General features: G+C 39.0%; 1 protein-coding gene across 2 annotated transcripts in view; it reads left to right on the forward strand.

The window, feature by feature from the left end:
• stat4 (signal transducer and activator of transcription 4) overlaps positions 1-22652 on the forward strand; it is a 43888-nt gene that overhangs the window by 11710 nt on the left and 9526 nt on the right. The window contains exons 7-18 of one of the 2 annotated variants that reach the window (XM_057852668.1): positions 1586-1737; positions 10815-10973; positions 12669-12761; positions 12825-12884; positions 12976-12996; positions 13284-13374; positions 17271-17312; positions 17377-17460; positions 17525-17623; positions 17708-17843; positions 18002-18051; positions 21776-21870. In XM_057852668.1, the coding sequence (XP_057708651.1) occupies positions 1586-1737; positions 10815-10973; positions 12669-12761; positions 12825-12884; positions 12976-12996; positions 13284-13374; positions 17271-17312; positions 17377-17460; positions 17525-17623; positions 17708-17843; positions 18002-18051; positions 21776-21870 (1082 nt within the window). Of the gene's footprint in view, positions 1-1585; positions 1738-10814; positions 10974-12668; positions 12762-12824; positions 12885-12975; positions 12997-13280; positions 13375-17270; positions 17313-17376; positions 17461-17524; positions 17624-17707; positions 17844-18001; positions 18052-21775; positions 21871-22652 lie in introns of both variants that reach the window. The other variant, XM_057852667.1, reaches the window with a different exon arrangement.

Here is a 22652-nt window from a genome sequence, read left to right on the forward strand (position 1 = left end):
AAATCACTGGCACAGTCCAATACCTATGTGCACACATCAACTATATGTAAAACTATGGCCAAGAATGGTGTTCCACGGAGGAAGCCCCTGCCGTTTAAAAAACATTGTTGCTCGTTTAATGTTCGCCAAAAGCCACTTGGACACTCCACAGAAGCTTTGGCAAAATATTTTGTGGACTGATGAAACCAAAGTTGAATTGTTTGGGAGTAACACACAACGTGATGTGTGGAGGAAAAATGAAACTGCTTACCAACCTCAACACCTCATCTCCACCGTGAAGCATGGTGGAGGGAGCATAATGATTTGGGGCTGTTTTGCTACCGCAGGGCCTGGACAACTTGCAATCATTAATGGAAGAATGAATTCAAAAGTTTATCAGGATGTTTTGCAGGAAAGCCTGAGGCCGTCTATCATACTGATAAAACTAAAAAGAGGTTGGATCCTGCAAGAAGGCAATGATCCAAAACACAGAAGTAAATCAACTTCAGAATGGTTTCAGAAGAACAAAATACACATTCTAGAGTGGCCAAGTCAAAGTCCAGAATTGAACCCCATTGAGATGCTGTAGCATGACTTAATGACCTAACTCTATGCCAGACATCCCCGGAATCTGACTGAACTACAGCAGTTTTGCCGAGAAGAATGGGCCAAGATTAGTCCTGATCAATGTGCCAGACTGATCTGCAGCTACAGGAAGCGTCTGGTTGAAGTTATTGCTGCCAAAGGGGGGCCACAAAATACTAAATGTGATGGTTCACTTACTTATTTTCCCCCCTTCTGTCCTTGTTGCATATTATCCTTATTAAATATTAAAACCTATACATTTTTGGGAGGTTTTAGTTAAAGCAGACACTGTTTTTTTCATCTGTGTGATTTTGACACAGATCAGATCACATTTGATGGGGATTTTATGCAGAATATGTGAGAAATTCCCAAGGTACAGATACTTTTTCATACCACAGTAAATACATTCTGTAGCCCACATCCTGTTTAATTTCAGGCATGGGTCTTTGAGACCTTTATGGGTGTCTGTTAGATTTGAAGCTAGGTTTATGTACATCTAGCTTGGCTACAAAGAACACGCAGGAAGCTGATGTAGCTTTGGTGGAGGTCGGTTGCTGCTCCCCCCAGTTGCTGTGAAGCAACCTTATTTATTTAGGCGAAAACAATAGGATGGGAGGGGTCAGGAAGGCATCATAGGACATTTAGTAGATCACATGAGGACCACATGGCCCAGAACAAAGGAAAAGCTAACTACACTGGTACCTAACTATAAGGAAAGCATAAATGTTAACTGTATGCACATTAATTCCAACAGTGTCCTTTTATGATTGCAGATCCCACTGAAATTTAAGATGATCAATAAAACTTCATTATCAATGTCTAATTAATGAAAATAGCTTGATTTACCTGAACTAAGCACCTTGAATACCAGTTGTACAATATTACCCCCTTCCCCCGCCCCCGCATGTTTAGTCTCGTCAATGTTTTAAAAAAAAAAAAAAGAGGAAAAAAAACAGTTTCAAAAGATTTCTTAAAAATTATTTAAATCCATGAATTCCTTCCTGTTCAACTCATTTGCTAGGAGATTTTGTCCAAGATGGCCATTGTCATCCAGGAGATTGACGACCTGATGAATTCTCAGCTGGACGCCGAGCTCCGAGACTGGAAGCGCAGACAGCAAATGGTTGCCATTGGGAGTCCACTGATCATCAGCCTGGACCAGCTGCAGAATTGGTAATCCATATCGATGACAATGAAAGGATCGTAGCGGGTTTGTTTAGTGGAGACATTTTGTAGCTAATTTGCTCCTAGGGCATAAAAACAAGTCTAAATTTTCCGGCACAAACTTTCCTGAACTAAAATCAAAATTCACCACCGGACTCAAATTCTATAGAAAATTCATTTTACCTGCTCAAGACAATACTGGAGGCAATTGGGAATGTAATGTAATCAGAATCATTTTTGAGACCTTTGAAATTTTCTTTAAGTTTCTGTCAAAAAAAGGTTTCGGACACCCATCCTGGTACATAATAAATAACGTACACTTCAAGATGATCCCCCTTTGTCTACTCAAGTCTTTTATAATCAATATGCATGCACCATGACATGTGGGTGGATGTTCAATAATAAAGGAAATTGACGTATGTGAGTATAAATGCAGTTTTAATTTAGCCCTGTTTTTTGTAAATAAACATGGCTAAAAGGGGAATTATCTGTATAGTTAATGATAACTTTACTGCATACATTTTTTGGTTTGGCTTGATTTTAATCTGTGCAAAGAAAAACATTTCCAAGAATTTTAGGGGTTAAATTCCAATTCCATTAGATTCTAATTTTTGCAGTGGGCTTTTAAAATATATTTTCAATTATGATCAAAGAATGTGAATGCGAGCTACTGAGAATAAAAGGCTTCATATGCATAAAGCAACATATAAATGTGAGTACATAACACTATTTATTGTATTTAGCCTTAGGCTTTATGATTTAAGCATCTAATGCAGGGGTCACCAAACTTTTTCCTGTGAGGGCCACATAACCCTTCTCTTCTCTGATGAGGGGCCGGGGTCAGTTTGTAACAGAAAAAGTGTGACGAATGCAGGAGTGCCTAAATATAAAAATGTATTGCTACTGCCCGTAGTTAGCTGGGATAGGCTCCAGCACCTCCGCGACCCTCGTGAGGAAAAGCGGCATGGAAAATGAATGAATGAATGAATGTTTTTCAGATAGCCACAATCAAATAACCCTTTCTGGATTCTTCACGGAACCAAAGTAAATAAAATAAAAATGATATAATATAATATAATATAATATAATATAATATAATATAATATAATATAATATAATATAATATAATATAATGTAATTCGGGCTGTCAAACGATTAAAATTTTTAAGCGAGTTAATCACAGCTTAAAAATTAATCGTAATTAATCGCAATTCAAACATCTCTAAAATATGCCTTATTTTTCTGTAAATTATTGTTGGAATGGAAAGATAAGACACAAGACGGATATATACATTCAACATACTGTACATAAGTACTGTATTTGTTTATCATAACAATAAATCAACAAGATGGCATCAACATTAATATTCTGTCAAAGCAATCCATGGATAGAAAGACTTGTAGTTCTTAAAAGATAGATTTTTGTACAAATTATAGAAATTTTATGTTAAAAGCCCTCTTAATGTTTTTGTTTTAATAAAATTGGTAAAATTTTCAATCAAAAAAATTAACTAGTAGCTCACCATTGTTGATGTCAAGAATTACACAATGCTCATGGTGCATAAAATCAGTCGCACCCAAGCGCCAGCAGAGGGAGACAAAAAACACAAGTAACAAGTGGACATGACACTGCTGTCATTTTAATCTGTTTGAGCGGGGCATATGCGTTAATTGCGTCAAATATTTTAACGTGATTAATGAAAAAAATTAATTACCGCCCGTTAACGTGATAACTTTGACAGCCCTTAATATAATATAATATAATATAATATAATATAATATAATCAGGGGTGCACATAATTTTTTTGCCCAGGTTCTCAGAGGAGGACCTGGAGATGTGACTTGGTCCTCATTGAGCTTGAGAGCCGACCCACCTGATGCGATAAATTTATGACAAGCTTTACTTAGAGCCAATTAACTTTGATTAATTATATTAACAGTTAATGCTTGATTAACATCAACTGGCACAACAAAATTGCCATTACTTTGAAGTGAAATGTAAAGAAATAAACATAAAAGCACCAATTCAAAATAAAGGGCATTATGCGGCTCCCACATTAACTCCAAGCCTTTTTAAAAGTGGGATGTCCTCCTCATAAGACCTCATTGAACGTGCATGTTTAGCTTTGTAAAATGCGAGCAAAAACACGTTTGTCAGTGCATGTCGCTGTTCATTACCTTTATTCCGCCCTATTCCGCCACATGTCCATAGGGCGAGTGGGGTCCTGTTTGACATCGATAGTTTGCTTAATTGCCACATGCTCTGTTTTTTTCGTGCTTTTCAAAGTTTGGATGGCTGAAATTCTTTGACCCTATATAAAATGCGTTGCTCTAATCGGCGACATTGGGATTCTCACGGCACATTTTGTACCGCATTTCCGTGCGAGCATCATTCGCTTCTAGCCATGTACCTCCTGTAGCCACTTTTCAGCAAAAGTCCTTTTTTTCGGTAGCTCCGGTGATGTCTCTGTCGTCTGTCTGTCTTTTGACGGGGTGGGGGAACACGGAAGTAATAACTCAGTATGGCCTGCCTCTTCGACATTTTGAGAAGTTATTTTCTCGTGTCCGCCGCAAATAGAGTGGTCAGCCATCGGTACGCAAAAGCGTATGGAAGCCGTTGAGGGCCAGCGCGTTTGTCTACGTCCAGTACGCATGTGCGGACCACTTATGTGCACCCCTGAATATAATATAATATAATATAATATAATGTAATATAATAATACTGTATTAATTAAATAGATAATAACCAAATAACCATTACTCGGTTCTTCACAGAAAAAAGCCAGGAAATAAATAACTCTATTGAGGGGGGGGGGGGGGGGGAATTTTTTTTTTTTTTTACCTTTTTTTTTTTGGGTTCTGGGGGCCGGACCAAATGTGGCTGCGGGCCGTGTCCGGCCCGCGGGCCGTAGTTTGGGGACCCCTGATCTAATGTATCTAATACATCAATCTCATCCCATAATAAGCAATCCAAACGGCAACAAGGGTCGAAAAGGTAATGGATAGCACACAAGTCAGTTAGCCTGCTATGGCCATAATTGTCGCGCTAGCGTTCGACTGCAATGTATGTCTTTTTGTGGCTTTCCGTTAACTTGAGGTGCAGCATCAGCGAGCAACATTAAAGACAACGCTGATTTTAAAGAGATATTATTGCATACTTACCTTGTTTCAAACCAAAAACTCCATGTAGCATTTATCACCGGGTGTCAAGACACAGCTGTGAATGGCCACAGCCGGAATTTGTCTGGATTTTATGGGTGAAACACGGTTATGTAACAAGGGTCGCGACGCGGAAGTCACGGACAAAAAGGAAAATGGTCGAGATTTTCTTTTTCAAATATTTACCCTTTTAAGCTTTTTTTTTTTTGGGTGGGGGGGTCAGTTATTTATCATCTAAAATATTGGGGAAAATGTGACAGTAACATAAAAATACAATTAAGCGATAGTTATAAGGTAGCTATCCGTGACCTATTTCCAGACACTATTTTTTTCACTGTGACATAATTTGTTTAAAAGTTTAAAATATGCGAGTGAATAATTTTTTAAGTTTTTTTTTTTTTCCCCAAGCTAAAAATTATACACATTTCGAATAATAAATATAATTACTTACCTTCTTTTTATGGCTGGGTTGAAACAAAAGCGGTTGCGCGGTGTCTGTAAACGGGGGTCTCCAGGGTAAAACGGACAAATGAAAAATTGTTTGGGGCGTAATGCGCCATAAAACTGCTATAGCAGCATATAGACATATTGTTGTATCAATATTTAAAGAGGGGTACACAAGCAGAAACTGCTTTTTCAGCCTTGTGTGTGATTTCCGACATATGTGTGTGTGTATGTACAGTGGGGAGAACAAGTATTTGATACACTGCCAATGGGTTTTCCCATTGACTGTGTATCAAATACTTGTTCTCCCCACTGTATGTATGTATGTATGTATATATATATAAAACTTAATGATTTGACATTGAGCGTTGCTGTCAGCTATACCCGAAAACGCAGATTTCGAGTATAGTTGACAGTTTTAATTAGTTAATTCGTTTTTATTTGGCCCCGATAGACCACGGAAAACCGGAGCTATGATTGTTTTAATTTCACAGTGGGAAATGTTTTCTCCACTAGAGGGCACTCGTGCTCTTTGGAAGATTGATGTTTCATTTCTATAGATTTTTTTAGTCGGAATTTTATGATTTTTGTGTGTGTATATATATATATATGTGTATGTATATATATATGTATATATATACTGTGTATATATATATACATATATATATATATATATATATATATATATACATATATATATATATATATATATATATATATATATATATATATATATATATATATATATATATATATATATATATATATATAGGGATGGGAGTCGAGAACTGGTTCTTATAGAGAACCGGTTCCGCGTGTATCAATTCCATGGAATCGTTTGGCAGATTATTTAATGATTCTCTTATAGATTCCTAACAGTACAATCAATGTCACGGATTTGACGCACGATACACATCGACAAGCATGCAAATAGCACAACATGAATGCTCACAGTGTAACCACCTAAAAGTAGCAGGAGTTGCCGCCGAGTCATAAAGCAGTGGTATTCATTCACAGGCCAAGTCATTGTTCATGAGACTACTGAAAGAAATGGTGAAAAGTTTTAATGGGTCCATTGTATTCCTCGTCGAATACTCTATAAGATGCATCTAAAATAATCCTAAACGATTTTATCAGCAATTTTAATTACTCCTGTTAGAAAGATTTCATGGGTATGCTGGTTCGTTCCCATAGCAACCAGTCCATTTACTGTTATTGTTCTACGTCATGCGCGCTGTGTATTCTGGGACCGAGAATAGGCGTAAGGTGCGCATTTCGAGCAGAGAACGGCCACCTTTTAGAGGAAGTATTCATTTTTGTGCATCCATGAACGAATGTCAGTATTTCCTCTTCATGCCATAAAGTTCTTATGATAAGAACTTCCGGCTTGTACGCACACTCCCCCCCACCCCCTTTCTGTTCATTACACTGCGAGTCATGTACAGTTGTGGTCAAAAGTTTACATTCACTTGTGAAGAACATAATGTCATGGCTCTCTTGAGTTTCCAGTTATTTCTACAACTCTTGATTTTTCTCTGATAGAGTGATTGGAACAGATACTTCTTTGTCACAAAAAACATTCATGAAGTTTGGTTCTTTTATAACTTTATTATGGGTGAACAGAAAAAAGTGATCAAATCTGCTGGGCAGAGGTTGCGCTAGACTTTTTCGTTGTCTGTCATTTTGACTGACAGTGTCATAAAAATCCGGTCATCATCTATTTTTACCAGTCACTTACATTTTTAAAATGATAATAATGACATATTCTATAGTATTTAGTTTTCATTCATTTTTAATTAATATTCTGTCCGAATAAGCTTAATGTAGTGGAGAAAACTGGATTCTCGCTGATTCAGGTTGATTTTAGCTGTGTTCACATCAGTGTGTTGGCCAAACACCACTTAAGGCCCACTCAAAGTAGAGGCAATCACGGCACTTGGACAGGTGGCTGGATTTCTCCTTTTTCTTTAATGCAAATCCTCTTAAATCAACTTTATACAGTCCATTCATCCCAACTGTCCATGTAGATGTGGAAATGGTTATATTCTTGAGTAGGTGTTTGTGGGTATATATGTGTGTATCTGTGTGTGTGGTTTATCTGTACAAAACACATGAAAAGAAACAATAAATAAATATACATTGCTTAAATTCAACTTAATTACCTTCAAACATGTAGATGGAATATTCGAAGTTAAGCTTGAACTATTTTCTACGCTCCAGCTAAGCACTTCCGGTTTCGGGCACTTAATGTGAAGGCGGATTCACTCTACTTCCGGTGCGCTATGCCGCAACTTGTCGCTATTTTAGAATCGCAGCATAGCAACACGCTAACGGACTACCACGCAAAACAATCGGACGAAGTCTCATAACAACAGCAAAAGGTAATCATAACAAATTGTCTACGTAAATATGAATGCTGCTTGTGATACTCACTTTGCATTTACGCACAGCAATGAACTAACACACAATTAGACGCACGCTCCTGTCGTGCATCCACCCGTGACTTTCTTACTATTGACATCCGCATTTTGGTACGGTGCATGCGCAATCCAACTTTTCACCTGTTTACGTCAACCAAATGTGGGAATCAAATGATGCTGAAGGCATTGAACGAGCAACTGTGAACATCTTAAGCAAACAATCACATAACTTTGTAGCCTTTTCTACACTTAACAAGAGGCAAACAGACAGCGGAGTTCACCAATCAGCGACGGGCAGACGTGCCGCTGGCAAAGCGACAAGGGCAGGACGAGGGACTTGCGTGCGGAAGTAAACATACGAGGAGAACGGAGTTTATTCAACATGGCTAGCGAGAGACAGACTTGTCAATGACTCGTTGTGTTTTAGCTTATTTAAAACTGAATTTACCGCGGATTGGAACATATTCTCGGCCCTCCCGTTCGCCATCCGTGTTGTTCTAGAGACGACTTTCGGCGCGCAAGAGTGACGTTGCTCGTGAAGAACACGTCACGCAAATAAACAAATCTGATTTGTCGATTGATTTTGTACCTTCTCGAGAGGCTGTGTCCCAGACTTTTCTCTCAGTGTTTGAAAAATACAGGGAGAACAGTCTGGCCGTGCAAGGCAAACACTCAGTTGCCTTAACATTTTTCCGAGTAAGGCCAACGACGTCATGCATCAAGAGAGACAATAGCTAATTAATATGCTCACTTGTCACCCTGTGGGTGTGAATTGCAACCTGTCAAAATGACGGATGGACTTCAGTTTTTTCCGTCACCGTTTTAAAAAAACGGTCAACGACGGAAAATATTCGGTTAACGCGACCCCTGCTGCTGGGTCAAAAATATACATACAGCAGCGCTAATATTTGGTAACATGTCCCTTGGCCATTTTCACTTCCATTAGGCGCTTTTGGTAGCCATCCACAAGCTTCTGGCAAGCTTCTGGTTGAATCTTTGACCACTCCTCTTGACAGAATTGGTGCAGTTCAGTTAAATTTGATGGCTTTCTGACATGTACTTGTTTCTTCAGCATTGTCCACAAGTTCTCAATGGGGTTTAACTCAGGACTTTGGGAAGGCCATTCGAAAACCTTAATTCTAGCCTGATTTAGCCATTCCATTTCCACTTTTGATGTGTGTTTGGGGTCATTGTCCTGTTGGAACACCCAACTGCGCCCAAGACCCAGTCTTCGGGCTAATGACGTTAGGTTATCTTGAAGAATTTGAAGGTAATCCTCCTTCTTCCCATTTACTATCTGTAAAGCACCAGTTCCATTGGCAGCAAAACAGCCCCACAGCATAATACTACCACCACCGTGCTTGACGGTAGGCATGGTGTACTTGGGGTTAAAGGCCTCACCTTTTCTCCTCCAAACATATTGCTGGGCATTGTGGCCAAACAGCTCGATTTTTGTTTCGTCTGACCTCAGAACTTTCCTCCAGAAGGTCTTATCTTTGTCCATGTGATCAGCAGCAAACTTCAGTCGAGCCTTAAGGTGCCGCTTTTGGAGCAAGGGCTTCCTTCTTGCACGGCAGCCTCTCAGTCCATGGAGATGCAAAACACGCTTGACTGTGGACACTGACACCTGTGTTCCAGCAGCTTGTAATTCTTGGCAGATCTGCTTTTTGGTGATTCTCGGTTGAATCTTCACCCTCCTGACCAATTTTCTCTCAGCAGCAGGTGATAGCTTGCGTTTTCTTCCTGATCGTGGCAGTGGCAAAACAGTGCCATGCACTTTATACTTACAAACAATTGTTTGCACTGTTGCTCTTGGGACCTGCAGCTGCTTTGAAAAGGCTCCAAGTGACTTTCCTGACTTGTTCAAGTCAATGATTGTTCAAGTCAATAATCACTCACAAGAAATTGCTAATTCGTGTTGCTGTATGTATATTTTTGACCCAGCAGATTTGATTACTTTCTCTGTTAACCCATAATAAAGTCATAAGAGAACCAAACTTCATGAATGTTTTTGTGACAAAGAAGTATCTGTTCCGATCACTCTATCGGACAGAAATCAGAGTTGTAGAAATAACTGGAAACTCAAGAGAACCATGACATTATGTTCTTCATAAGTGCATGTAAACTTTTGACCACAACTGTATGTGTGTTATTAACTGCTTTACAGTCAAATAACTCAAATTGCATTGTTTATTGCATCAGCACTAATTTTCTTTCCTTTCAGAACCACACATACTAGTACGTCCATAAATTCCAATCTTTCACTGACATACAAATACATCAACATCTTTCCACGCATGCTCCCACCTACTCATTGAGTGATTCACATATCAAGTGCCATTGCCTGTATATAAGATAAGATAAGAAGACCTTTATTGATCCCACCATGGGGAAATTCTCGGTGTTACAGCAGCAAAGATATAGGTAGCTCAGAGGACAGCATGATGTGGCCGTTAATGTATAACATTAGCAGTCAACATTCGAAAACACATTAATAGTCTGTACATAGTACAGAGGGAAAAAAATAGGTGGCAGTGCAGCAGTGCAAATATAAAGTACATAGTAAGTACAAGTATATAGTTGTGCATGTTGCCAAGTTGTATTAAAAGTGCCAAAGACCAACTCCACTCTCCGCTCGTGTTCTAACCGACACCCCGAAGCGAATGAACCATAAAACGTATGGAACCTAAAACCTCATACAGTCGATTAGTTCTAATTAGAATCAATAAGAGAATCGATAAAGAATGGAATCGTTAAGCAATATCGATAATTGAATCGGAATCGTAAAATCTTATCAATTCCCATCTCTATATACAGTATATGTTATAGTACAGTTCATATGTATGACGTTTTGATGAGAAAAAAATATGACATTGTAAGCATTTACTCATTACTATTCACCAAATACTTTTTGCTTGGAGTTGGGTATTTTTTGGGGGGATGACTACTATTACTTGAGAAATATTATTTTGAAGTAACGCTACTCTTACTTGAGTAAAACGTTTGGCTACTCTTCCCACCTCTGAATCTTATCTGTAATCTGTTTTTTCCTTTCCTGTTCAGGTTCACTCTGACAGCACAGAGTCTGTTCCAGGTGAAGCGGCAACTGGACAAACTTGCAGAGTTGGTTTTGAAAGTCACTTACGAGAGCGACCCCATCCCCATGCAGAAGCCTCAGATGGAGGAACGCGTTAAATACCTTATCTATCACATAATCAAGAGGTATGGTTCACTTGTACTCCAAAGCAGAAATTGTACTGTATATTTACATACATACAGTGGGGCAAATAAGTATTTAGTCAACCATCAGTTGTGCAAGTTCTCCAACTTGAAAAGATTAGAGAGGCCTGTCTTTGTCAACATGGGTAAACCTCAACCATGAGAGACAGAATGTGGAAAAAAAAAACAGAAAATCACATTGTTTGATCTTTAAAGAATTTATTTCCGAATTAGAGTGGAAAATAAGTATTTGGTCACCCACAAACAAGCAAGATTTCTGGCTGTCAAAGAGGTGTAACTTCTTCTAACGAGGTCTAACGAGGCTCCACTCGTTACCTGGATTAATAGCACCTGTTTTAACTCATCGGTATAAAAGACACCTGTCCACAATCTCAGTCAGTCACACTCTAAACTCCACTATGGCCAAGACCAAAGAGCTGTCGAAGGACACTAGAGAGAAAATTGTAGACCTACACCAGGCTGGGAAGACTGAATCTGCAATAGGTGAAATGCTTGGTGTAAAGAAATCAACTGTGGGAGCAATTATTAGAAAATGGAAGACATACAAGACCACTGATAATCTCCCTCGATCTGGGGCTCCATGCAAGCTCTCACCCCGTGGCGTCAAAATGATAATAAGAACGGTGAGCAAAAATCCCTGAACCACACAGGGGGACCTAATGAATGACCCACTGTGGTCCCAGCTCTCTGTAAAAAAGGCTACTATCAGTAACACAATGCGCCACCAGGGACTCAAATCCTGCACTGCCAGACGTGTCCCCCTGCTGAAGAAAGTACACGTCCAGGCCCGTCTGCGGTTCGCTAGAGAGCATTTGGATGATCCAGAAGAGGACTGGCAGAATGTGTTATTATCAGATGAAACCAGAATAGAAATTTTTGGTAGAAACACAGGTTCTCATGTTTGGAGGAGTAACAAAACTGAATTGCATCCGAAGAACATGAAGCACGGGGGTGGAAACATCATGCTTTGGGGCTATTTTTCTGCAATGGGACCAGGACGACTGATCTGTGTAAAGGAAAGAATAAATGGGGCCATGTATCGAGAGATTTTGAGTGAAAATCTCCTTCCATCAGCAAGGGCATTGAAAATGAGACGTGGCTGGGTCTTTCAGCATGACAATGATCCCAAACACACAGCCAGCGCAACAAAGGAGTGGCTTCGTAAGAAGCATTTCAAGGTCCTGGAGTGGCCTAGCCAGTCTCCAGATCTCAACCCCATAGAAAATCTGTGGAGGGAGTTGAAAGTCCGTGCTGCCCAACAACAGCCCCAATACATTGCTGCTCTAGAGGAGATCTGCACGTAGGAATGGGCCAAAATACCAGCAATGGTGTGTGAAAAGCTTGTGAAGAGTTACAGAGAATGTTTGGCCTCCGTTAATGCCAACAAAGGGTACATAACAAAGTATTGAGATGAACTTTTGGTATTGACCAAATACTTATTTTCCACCATGATTTGCAAATAAATTCTTTAAAAATCAAACAATGTGATTTTCTGTTTTTTTTTTTTTCCACATTCTGTCTCTCATGGTTGATGAGGTTTACCCATGTTGACAATTACAGGCCTCTTTAATATTTTCAAGTGGGAGAACTTGCATGATTAGTGGTTGACTAATAACTTATTTACCCCACTGTACATTTAAATACATATAGTAAGTTGTAAATGAGGTCTGTTGTTAGCTCATTTTTGGTAGAGAAGCAGCCCTGCATGTCAACACATCCTCAGAAACCTCTCGTCATCAAGACCGGAGTCCAATTTAGCACTAAAGTCAGGTAGGTTGCCAGTTTAGTCTAAAAATGATAGCGAGATTTGATTTGACATTTTCCGTCACTCAGGCTCCTGGTTAAACTTCCAGTTGATGACTACCGTCTGAAGGTGAAAACAACATTTGACAAGTAAGGATTCGATGCTATTTTCAACCATTGTAACAGCAAAAAAATTCTGTTACCCCTTCTAATTTTTTTCTCCACATCTCTGTGTGTTTAGGGACCTCCCTCCTGGCAGAGTGTAAGTACAGAAAACCACAACACAGGATGTTCTGCTGTTGTTTGCAGAGTAGAAGGAAGTTAGCGTCATTTGAGAGTCCTTCCAAACTCATTGCACCTGTCAAAAGCAAGACAATGGATGTAATCCTATTTAATTCATTGACTGGCACTGATGCGGAAAGACGTCCAATCTATTTCAAGTGTGAGAGCTAGCAATGAATGATCATGTTTCAGTGCCTTTGCCTTTAATTTAAAAACACATTCAAAAATTAAGGTTTTGTTGTTTTATGCCATTTTTACCCCTAGAAGTCGTCAGTTTTTTATCGTGACCACTACCACCAAAGCCATGGATATTGAGGACTTCACCAGTGGCTGCTTATCAGTGGATTTTAGACATGCGGTACGTGTTGTGGGTAGTAACACGTTACATTTACTCGAGTCATTTTTGAGAAAAATGTCCTTCTAAGAATAGTTTTACTTGAGTAGATTTGTGAAGAAGAAATGCTACTCTTACACCACTACTCTGGGCTACACTAGGGTCGTTACATTTATTCCCCAGATTAGATGTTACATTACTTTATTTTTGCCAGAGATGCCCACAGTGGTTCTACCAGTTTCACCAATGGGACGCCGCAATAGTAATCACATGACTCCATAATACCAATTCGACGTAACAGTACAATCACATGACAGCACACAAACCTATTGTTGGAGGTCTTATGAAAACCAGAGATGATTATTTCAATTTACCAGTAAGAAATATGTTTTTTTCCTCCACTAGAGGACATTCATGCTCTTTGGAAGGGTGATGTATTATTTTTTTAAGTCTGAATTTGATTATTTTTATGATTTTTTTTTTTTGGGGGGGGGGTCTAATATGGTCTAATAATAGGTTATATTACAGTACAATATAGATGACATGCTGACGACAAAAATACACCATTGTAAGCCTGTTGCGATATGCAATAAGTCAATGAATCACACGGTAATAAAAAATGAGGGCGGTAATTTTCCCGGCTGCGATTTATCGCCGCATGTGTGCGTGCATACATTTGTGCGTGCGTGTGCTGCGTGCACTTGGCACATGTCAGTTTAAGGGTGTAACGGTACATGTATTTGTATTGAACCGTTTCGGTACATGGTGCTCGGTTCGGAACGGAGGCGTACCGAACAAGTTTCTGATGTAATGTAACCCTTACATTTCGAGGCTGTGAGTCGATCGGGTTACAGTTTCTTTGTGTAGATTATATTTACTCCGTCTTCTCTACTCTGGTAGCTCGGGGCACGGTTGACTTGTCTTTGTTGATTTACTGCTGTCTTCTCTGTTATAATAATAACCAACAAGGCCCCGCTTTCAATACAAAACCCTCCTACCACAACAAAACAAGTAGGAACTAATATTCACATATAGGAACTACAGTTATACAACATAAAATATACAATATAAATGAATAATACATCACATTTGTAAAATATAAACACATAATAAATAATAGCCCATTTAAGTTAAATAAATTGAAGAAAGCTAAAACACCTGTAATTAAATAATAAGAATAATACACAGATCCTGCTTACACAATAAAATTTATTCATTTCTGTGTGGCGCTTTAACTTGAGAAAATCCACTATTAAAGCTTTTGAAAACCGTTCATAAGAAATAAAAATGATTCATTGAGGCATTTCATTTGAAAAATAGATGTTAAAATCTTTGTCATTGGGATTTCTTTTCTCTTTAGCACAAGACTTCTTTTTTTGTCTTTCTTTCAGAAAAAAAAAGCTGACCAACACGCGGGGTCTGAAGGCATATTGTTGTTGGATTATCTTTAAATACCCGCTACTTTTTTAGCAGAATTCTAGCTTTGTATAGGCTAATGTTCCTATTGTTGAAAGCACAAAGGTGTGTAATAAACAACTAGCACCTTTGTATTTTGCATTTTGTTTTCTTACTGTACCAAAAAATGAACCGAACCGTGACCTCAAAACTGAGGTACGTACCAAACCGAGATGTTTGTGTACCGTTACACCCCTACCAAATACTTATTTTCCACCATGATTTGCAAATAAATTCTTTAAAAATCAAGCAATGTGATTTTCTGTTTTTTTTTTCTTTTCTTCCACATTCTGTCTCTCATGGTTGAGGTTTACCCATGTTGACAATTACAGGCCTCTCTAATATTTTCAAGTGGGAGAACTTGCACAATTAGTGGTTGACTAAATACTTATTTGCCCCACTGTATAAAAATATATTGCCTTTGAATGGGTGATTTATTATGATTTATTATCACTACATTAGTGGTTGAATTGGTGAAAAAAAATGACAGTTATATCGCATATCAGCAATAATTTATGATTCAATATATCACCTACTAAAATTTGTTATCGCGACAGGCCTACACCATTTTTTCAAAAAAATACAGTGCCTTGCAAAAGTATTCGGCCCCCTTGAACCTTGCAACCTTTCGCCACATTTCAGGCTTCAAACATAAAGATATAAAATTTTAATTTTTTGTCAAGAATCAACAACAAGTGGGACACAATCGTGAAGTGGAACAAAATTTATTGGATAATTTAAACTTTTTTAACAAATAAAAAAATGAAAAGTGGGGCATGCAATATTATTCGGCCCCCTTGCGTTAATACTTTGTAGCGCCACCTTTTGCTCCAATTACAGCTGCAAGTCACTTGGGGTATGTTTCTATCAGTTTTGCACATCGAGAGTCTGACATTCTTGCCCATTCTTCCTTGCAACACAGCTCGAGCTCAGTGAGGTTGGATGGAGAGTGTTTTTGAACAGCAGTCTTCAGCTCTTTCCACAGATTCTCGATTGGATTCAGGTCTGGACTTTGACTTGGCCATTCTAACACCTGGATACGTTTATTTTTGAACCATTCCATTGTAGATTTGGCTTTATGTTTTGGATCATTGTCCTGTTGGAAGATAAATCTCCGTCCCAGTCTCAGGTCTTGTGCAGATACCAACAGGTTTTCTTCCAGAATGTTCCTGTGTTTGGCTGCATCCATCTTCCCGTCAATTTTAACCATCTTCCCTGTCCCTGCTGAAGAAAAGCAGGCCCAAACCATGATGCTGCCACCACCATGTTTGACAGTGGGGATGGTGTGTTCAGGGTGATGAGCTGTGTTGCTTTTACGCCAAACATATCGTTTTGCATTGTGGCCAAAAAGTTCAATTTTGGTTTCATCTGACCAGAGCACCTTCTTCCACATGTTTGGTGTGTCTCCCAGGTGGCTTGTGGCAAACTTTAAACGAGACTTTTTATGGATATCTTTGAGAAATGGCTTTCTTCTTGCCACTCTTCCATAAAGGCCAGATTTGTGCAGTGTACGACTGATTGTTGTCCTATGGACAGACTCTCCCACCTCAGCTGTAGATCTCTGCAGTTCATCCAGAGTGATCATGGGCCTCTTGGCTGCATCTCTGATCAGTTTTCTCCTTGTTTGAGAAGAAAGTTTGGAAGGATGGCCGGGTCTTGGTAGATTTGCAGTGGTCTGATGCTCCTTCCATTTCAATATGATGGCTTGCACAGTGCTCCTTGAGATGTTTAAAGCTTGGGAAATCTTTTTGTATCCAAATCCGGCTTTAAACTTCTCCACAACAGTATCTCGGACCTGCCTGGTGTGTTCCTTGGTTTTCATAATGCTCTCTGCACTTTAAACAGAACCCTGAGACTACCACAGAGCAGGTGCATTTATGCGTAGACTTGATTACACACAGGTGGATTCTATTTATCATCATCGGTCATTTAGGACAACATTGGATCATTCAGAGATCCTCAGTGAACTTCTGGAGTGAGTTTGCTGCACTGAAAGTAAAGGGGCCGAATAATATTGCACGCCCCACTTTTCAGTTTTTTATTTGTTAAAAAAGTTTAAATTATCCAATAAATGTTGTTCCACTTCACGATTGTGTCCCACTTGTTGTTGATTCTTGACAAAAAAATTAAATTTCATATCTTTATGTTTGAAGCCTGAAATGTGGCGAAAGGTTGCAAGATTCAAGGGGGCCGAATACTTTTGCAAGGCACTGTATAACACAGCCGCGATGTTACTCATTACTTTAGTATTCTTTACAGCGCGTACTTTTTTTACTTGAACTTGAGTCAATTTTTCGGATGGCTACTTTTACTTTTGTAACGCTACTCTTACTTGATTAAAACGTTCGCTACACTACCCACCTCTGGTTACTTATAAAATAAAATTACATGCAGCTCAGTTGGCTTAAATATGTAGGCTGTATTACTGTGGTTTTTCACTTTTTTTCAATTCTCAATCTCAACAGCTGAAGGAGAAGAAAAGCAATTCTACAAAGACACATAATGAGGTAAAGCCTAATATTTGATTGAATATCTGTTGGTTTGGAACTCACTGTGTTGTCTGTATTTTAGAGTTTGCTATCTGTAACTGAAGAACTTCACTCCCTCAGTTTTGAGGCCCACTTCACAATCCTGGGCCTTGATATTGATTTGGAGGTATGAACCCATTTTTATCAATCCACTGTTAATGGGCAGATTCATAAACTGTGAATGCTTCCAGACATGTTCTCTGCCACTGGTAGTCATTTCGAATGTGAGTCAGATGCCTGGCGCATGGGCCTCTGTTATGTGGTACAACCTTTTGAACGACGAACCCAAGGTCAGCAAATCTTTCCACTTATCGATATCATCTTACCCTATCGTCATAGCCTTATGTTGCTTTTAATTCGCCGCGTTTCCGCAGAACCTGGCCTTCTTCAGCAATCCGGCACGAGCCACGTGGGCTCAGCTCTCCGAGGTTCTCAGCTGGCAGTTCTCCGCCAACTCCAATCTAGGCCTCAACAAGGACCAACTCAATATGTTGGGAGAGAAGCTCCTCGGTATGATTGGCCTTTTTATGTCAAAGCTTACCAAAAGGTTGAAAGATGGAGGTTTTGTCTGTTTGATATGGACTAATTTGTGATTTTACCAAAAGGTTGAAAGATTTTTTTGGGGATACTATGGACTAATTTGTGATTTTTGTTATCAATGTTTACAGGTCAACACTTCTCCAATAGTGATCAAGTCTACTGGTCTAAGTTTTGGAAGGTAAGGTAAACCCTAACCCAGGGGTCGGTAACCTTTCTGGCTGAGAGAGCCATAAACACCACATTTTTTAAAAATGTAATCCAGTGAGAGCCATACAATATGTTTAAAACTAAAAATACGAGTAATGTGTGCATTTTATGTAATTTCAACATTTTTTAAGTACAAGAAGTCTGAATTCTTTTTAATAACATTGTTATGCAGTTGCTAATTAATGATGAATATTTCTTACCATTAATGCGACTTCCGGTGCTGCATGGTGTTGCTGATGGCTTTGTAGTCTGGTTGATACTTGATGAGGTTAAGCCTCATGCAGGCATTGAGAAACTTAGGATATGTCTCTTTTCATGTTCACGAAGAAGCGACATGAATCCTCTGTTTTTTCCAAGCATACACGGAGCACCATCAGTGCACAGCGAAACAAGTTTGTCCATTGGTAGATTTTTTTCTTTAGCGAACTCAATGAAGGACTTGAATAAATCCTCCCCTCATGTTGTTCCTTGCATAGTCAAAACTGCCAGACTTTCTTCATGTAGTGTGTCACCGACAACATACCTTGCGATCACGCTGAACTGTGATAAATTGCTTTCGTCCGTTGACTCATCATCCATTTCGATGCAAATGTAGTATGGCGGGTGTCGAAGTGCCGCTTTATATTTGAGCTTTTCATAGATGCAATTTTATCATTGCACATTAGACACACCGCAGAACCTGCTCTCTCCACAAAGGCAAATTCCTCTGTCCATTCCTGCTGAAAAGTACGATACACCTCGTATTTTTTTTCTTTTTGCCATCTTCTCAAAATGAGTTTTAAAATTAGCGGGGAAAACGAAACAAAAACCGTGGGAAAATTACTACGTACATGCGCACATCGGCCGCTCTTTTTGACAGCAAAATACAGCGGCCCCACTCAATCAGTGTCTGCCTCATCTGCATTGCCAATCCGATTGATAGACAGATAAATAGATAGATAGACGCAACGACATGTATAACGAGGAGTAAAACGAGGCTTTTTTTTTTTATTATTATAATTAAAGATTTGTCTGCGAGCCAGATGCGGCCGTCAAAAGAGCCAGATATGGCTCGCGAGCCATAGGTTCCGGACCCCTGCCCTAACCCCTCCCTGTTCGCTGCTTTCTCTGTACTGAATTTTGCCTCACATATCCTGAAATTTCATAAGTAACAAAAGGCAGTATTTTCCCGTTGAGTCGTGTCGTAACCTGAAAATTCCGTTTGCCGAGACGTTCAAAAGTAGAGGTACCGCTGTACCAGACCCGGTGGCATGGGCGGGCATTAGGGTCCGGCCCCGCCCTGAGAGACTGCTGTGCCCGCCCTAGCTCGATTAGACTGTACTGTGTATTTTTTTTTATCTTCCACAAAATAAAAAAAAAATAAAAAAACACACACGGAGAGGGCAAACCCTCTTTTCAAGCTATCGTGATCTGTCGTCATTTAATTCAACCAATCTGAGCAGCGAATGAAGGCAATTTCTAGCCACTCATACCTGTCAAGTTCTACAGTTTCGGCGTAATTTGTACAAGCGAGCACTGATTTTTAAATGGCTACGTCCATTGGCGGATCTACTATTCAGGCAAAGTAGACGATCGCCTTAGGCCCCCAACCAGTAGGGGGCCCCCAACCAGCTGCCCTTGCCCCAACGAGCAAGGGCTTGGGCCACCGGATCCAGCAGCACCTCCAACTATTTGTCATGTATAATTATGTCAACATACCAAGAAACGGCCCCACAGCATCACTGACCCACCCCCATACTTCACAGTGGGTATGAGGTGCTTTTCAGCATGCGCATCTTTCGTGGCACGCCAGACCCACTCAGAGTGTTTGTTGCCAAAAAGCTCAATCTTGGTCTCATCTGACCAAAGTACACGGTCCCAGTTGAAGCCTGGGACCGTGTGTAAAAGCACACGGTCCCAGTTGAACTACAAGGCTTGGTCTTTTCTTGCTTTTATGGGAAGACACCCGTCTTAATATTGTGAAAGTACAACAGAAATATACACATATTCAATACTCAATATACGACAAACTGCACAATACACTTATATACACAAGTATTATATGTATAGCATAGCACACTAGCTTGAGCTACTAAAGCATTGGCTGACTTCTATAACACAACTTATGAAGTTCTGTACATATGACCCTTCACCACAGAAGTAAACATATTTTGCACATCTACAATGGGAAGAACAAGTATTTGATACACTGCCAATGGGAAAACCCATTGGCAGTGTATCAAATACTTGTTCTCCCCACTGTATATGTAATAGTAAACATTAAATACTTACTGTACATATATTTCCGAGGCGGAAACGTAACAGACAGCATTCACAACTGTCAATGCTACCGCTAGAACAATGTGTACGTGATTGAACCAAATAGAGCTGAAACGAATACTCGAGCAACTCGAGTAACTTGAGTTTAAAAACTGATCCGAGTAATTTTATGCGCCTCGAGGAATCGTTTAATTTTGCCAGCTCTAAGCATCCCGTTTTGCCCGGACTACTTTTAATGCGGGACAATGCGCTGACGTCACGTGCGTAGAGGAGGAAGCAATAAAAAAATAAAAAATAAAAAAAAACGTACCACAGCCAATAGCTGCTACAAACTACGCCGACGTTGCTAAAAACTACGCCCGCGTGATGCTAGTGTGGTAGCAGATAGTGTCCGATGCGTCTCATAGATATCGCATGCATTTAGGACTAGATGCGAAATGATAGACTCGGCCGCATCTGGGCAGCGTTAGTAAACAGCCGCCATCTTTAAGCAGTACTCTTTTCATCGCTAGTAAATATAACGTTACTGTCACTCGATCACGTAACGTTAGCCCCTCGGAGGGCTAGGTTTCTATTGATTATGACCACTGTCGATGCGTGGCTAACGTGTCATACATACAGGCTTTATTTAATCTGTAAAAAAACAGCGCTCCAATACAGCAGGTATCATACATTTATTTTGAACACTGCACAAACTCAAAATCCTATCAGTACTTACAGTTTACACTAACTTAAAACTTAAATAGAACTTTAAAATAGCTTGACACAAATGGAAATTAAATTGAAACACGTGGGAAAAACACGTAGCTTTCAAGTGATGTGTGTTATCAAGCGTAATTACATTTTTAGGTGAGAAATGTTTTTTTTAAATACAATCTAGAAGTTTTTTGAGTGAAAGCAGTGATATTTTTTTTTCTAGTCACATCTTAGATGGAATTGTTGGCTGTTTTGAGCAATGTACATCGAAAATAAAGACATTGATTGACTGAAAATGGTTCAATATTGGATTAAATGTCTTTTTTTCTCATGTATATGTATAATTGCTCTTTACCTAAAAAAAATGTTTTAACCGATTACTCGATTAACCGATAGAATTTTCAGTCGATTTCTCAATTACTAAAATATTCGATAGCTGCAGCCCTAGAACCGAACTACTGTAACAAAAAATAGGTGCATTGAATTATTCTGACCAGCAGGTGGGAGCAATGCCCCGCAAATGGTCAACTGATTTCCCATACTATTGTGTAAAATGCAAAGCCAGAACAGTACATATTATCGGTCCTATTATGAATATTATTGGATTTATCGGAATTACATCATAATTCCTATTATCGGACTGATATCTATCGGACCAATAATTATCGTGCACCAGTAATTTGTATTTGAAAATCCGTGATCTTGACTGTATAATTCAAAGTAAACTTTTTTGTTTTTAGGAGAATATTCCAGGCAAACCTTTCAGTTTCTGGATATGGTTGGACTCCATCCTGGAATTGATCAGAAAGCACTTGCTGCCTGTGTGGAATGAAAAGTAATCCTCTGTTATATAGCTTTCCCCTTTGCTTGGGCTGTTAAGCATGCAAATCAAAATGAGACCAAACAAATTAACTTGCAAATTTGTTTTGAGATGACATAGAAATCAGTTTGAGAGCTTGAATAACAAAATTAGTAACGTATATTTTAGGGCTGTCAAAATTATCGCGTTAACGGGCGGTAATTAATTTTTTAAATTAATCACGTAAAAATATTAGACGCATTTAACGCACATGCCCCGCTCAAACCGATTAAAATGACAGCTTGTGTTTTTTTGGTGTTTTGTCGCCCTCTGCTGGCGCTTGGGAACAACTGATTTTATGGGTTTCAGCACCATGAGTGAGCATTGTGTAATTATTGACATCAACAATGGCGAGCTACTAGTTTATTTTTTGATTGAAAATTTTACAAATTTTATTCAAACGAAAACATTAAGAGGTGTTTTAATATAAAATTTCTATAACTTGTACTCACATTTATCTTTTAATAACTACTAGAGAATGTTAATAATCTTAATGCCATCTTGTTGATTTATTGTTATAATGAACAAATATACAGTACTTATGTACCGTATGTTGAATGTATATATCCGTCTTGTGTCTTTCCATTCCAAAAATAATGTACTGAAAAATATGGCATATTTTATAGATGGTTTGAATTGCGATTAATTACGATTAATTAATTTTCAAGCTGTAATGAACTCGATTAAAAATTTTAATCGTTTGACAGCCCTAGTATATTTCCAAATGTTCTGTTGTGATTGTTCTGATTGGCATTACT

Source organism: Corythoichthys intestinalis, chromosome 12, assembly GCF_030265065.1.
Source record: "Corythoichthys intestinalis isolate RoL2023-P3 chromosome 12, ASM3026506v1, whole genome shotgun sequence".
Taxonomy (NCBI): Eukaryota; Metazoa; Chordata; class Actinopteri; order Syngnathiformes; family Syngnathidae; genus Corythoichthys; species Corythoichthys intestinalis.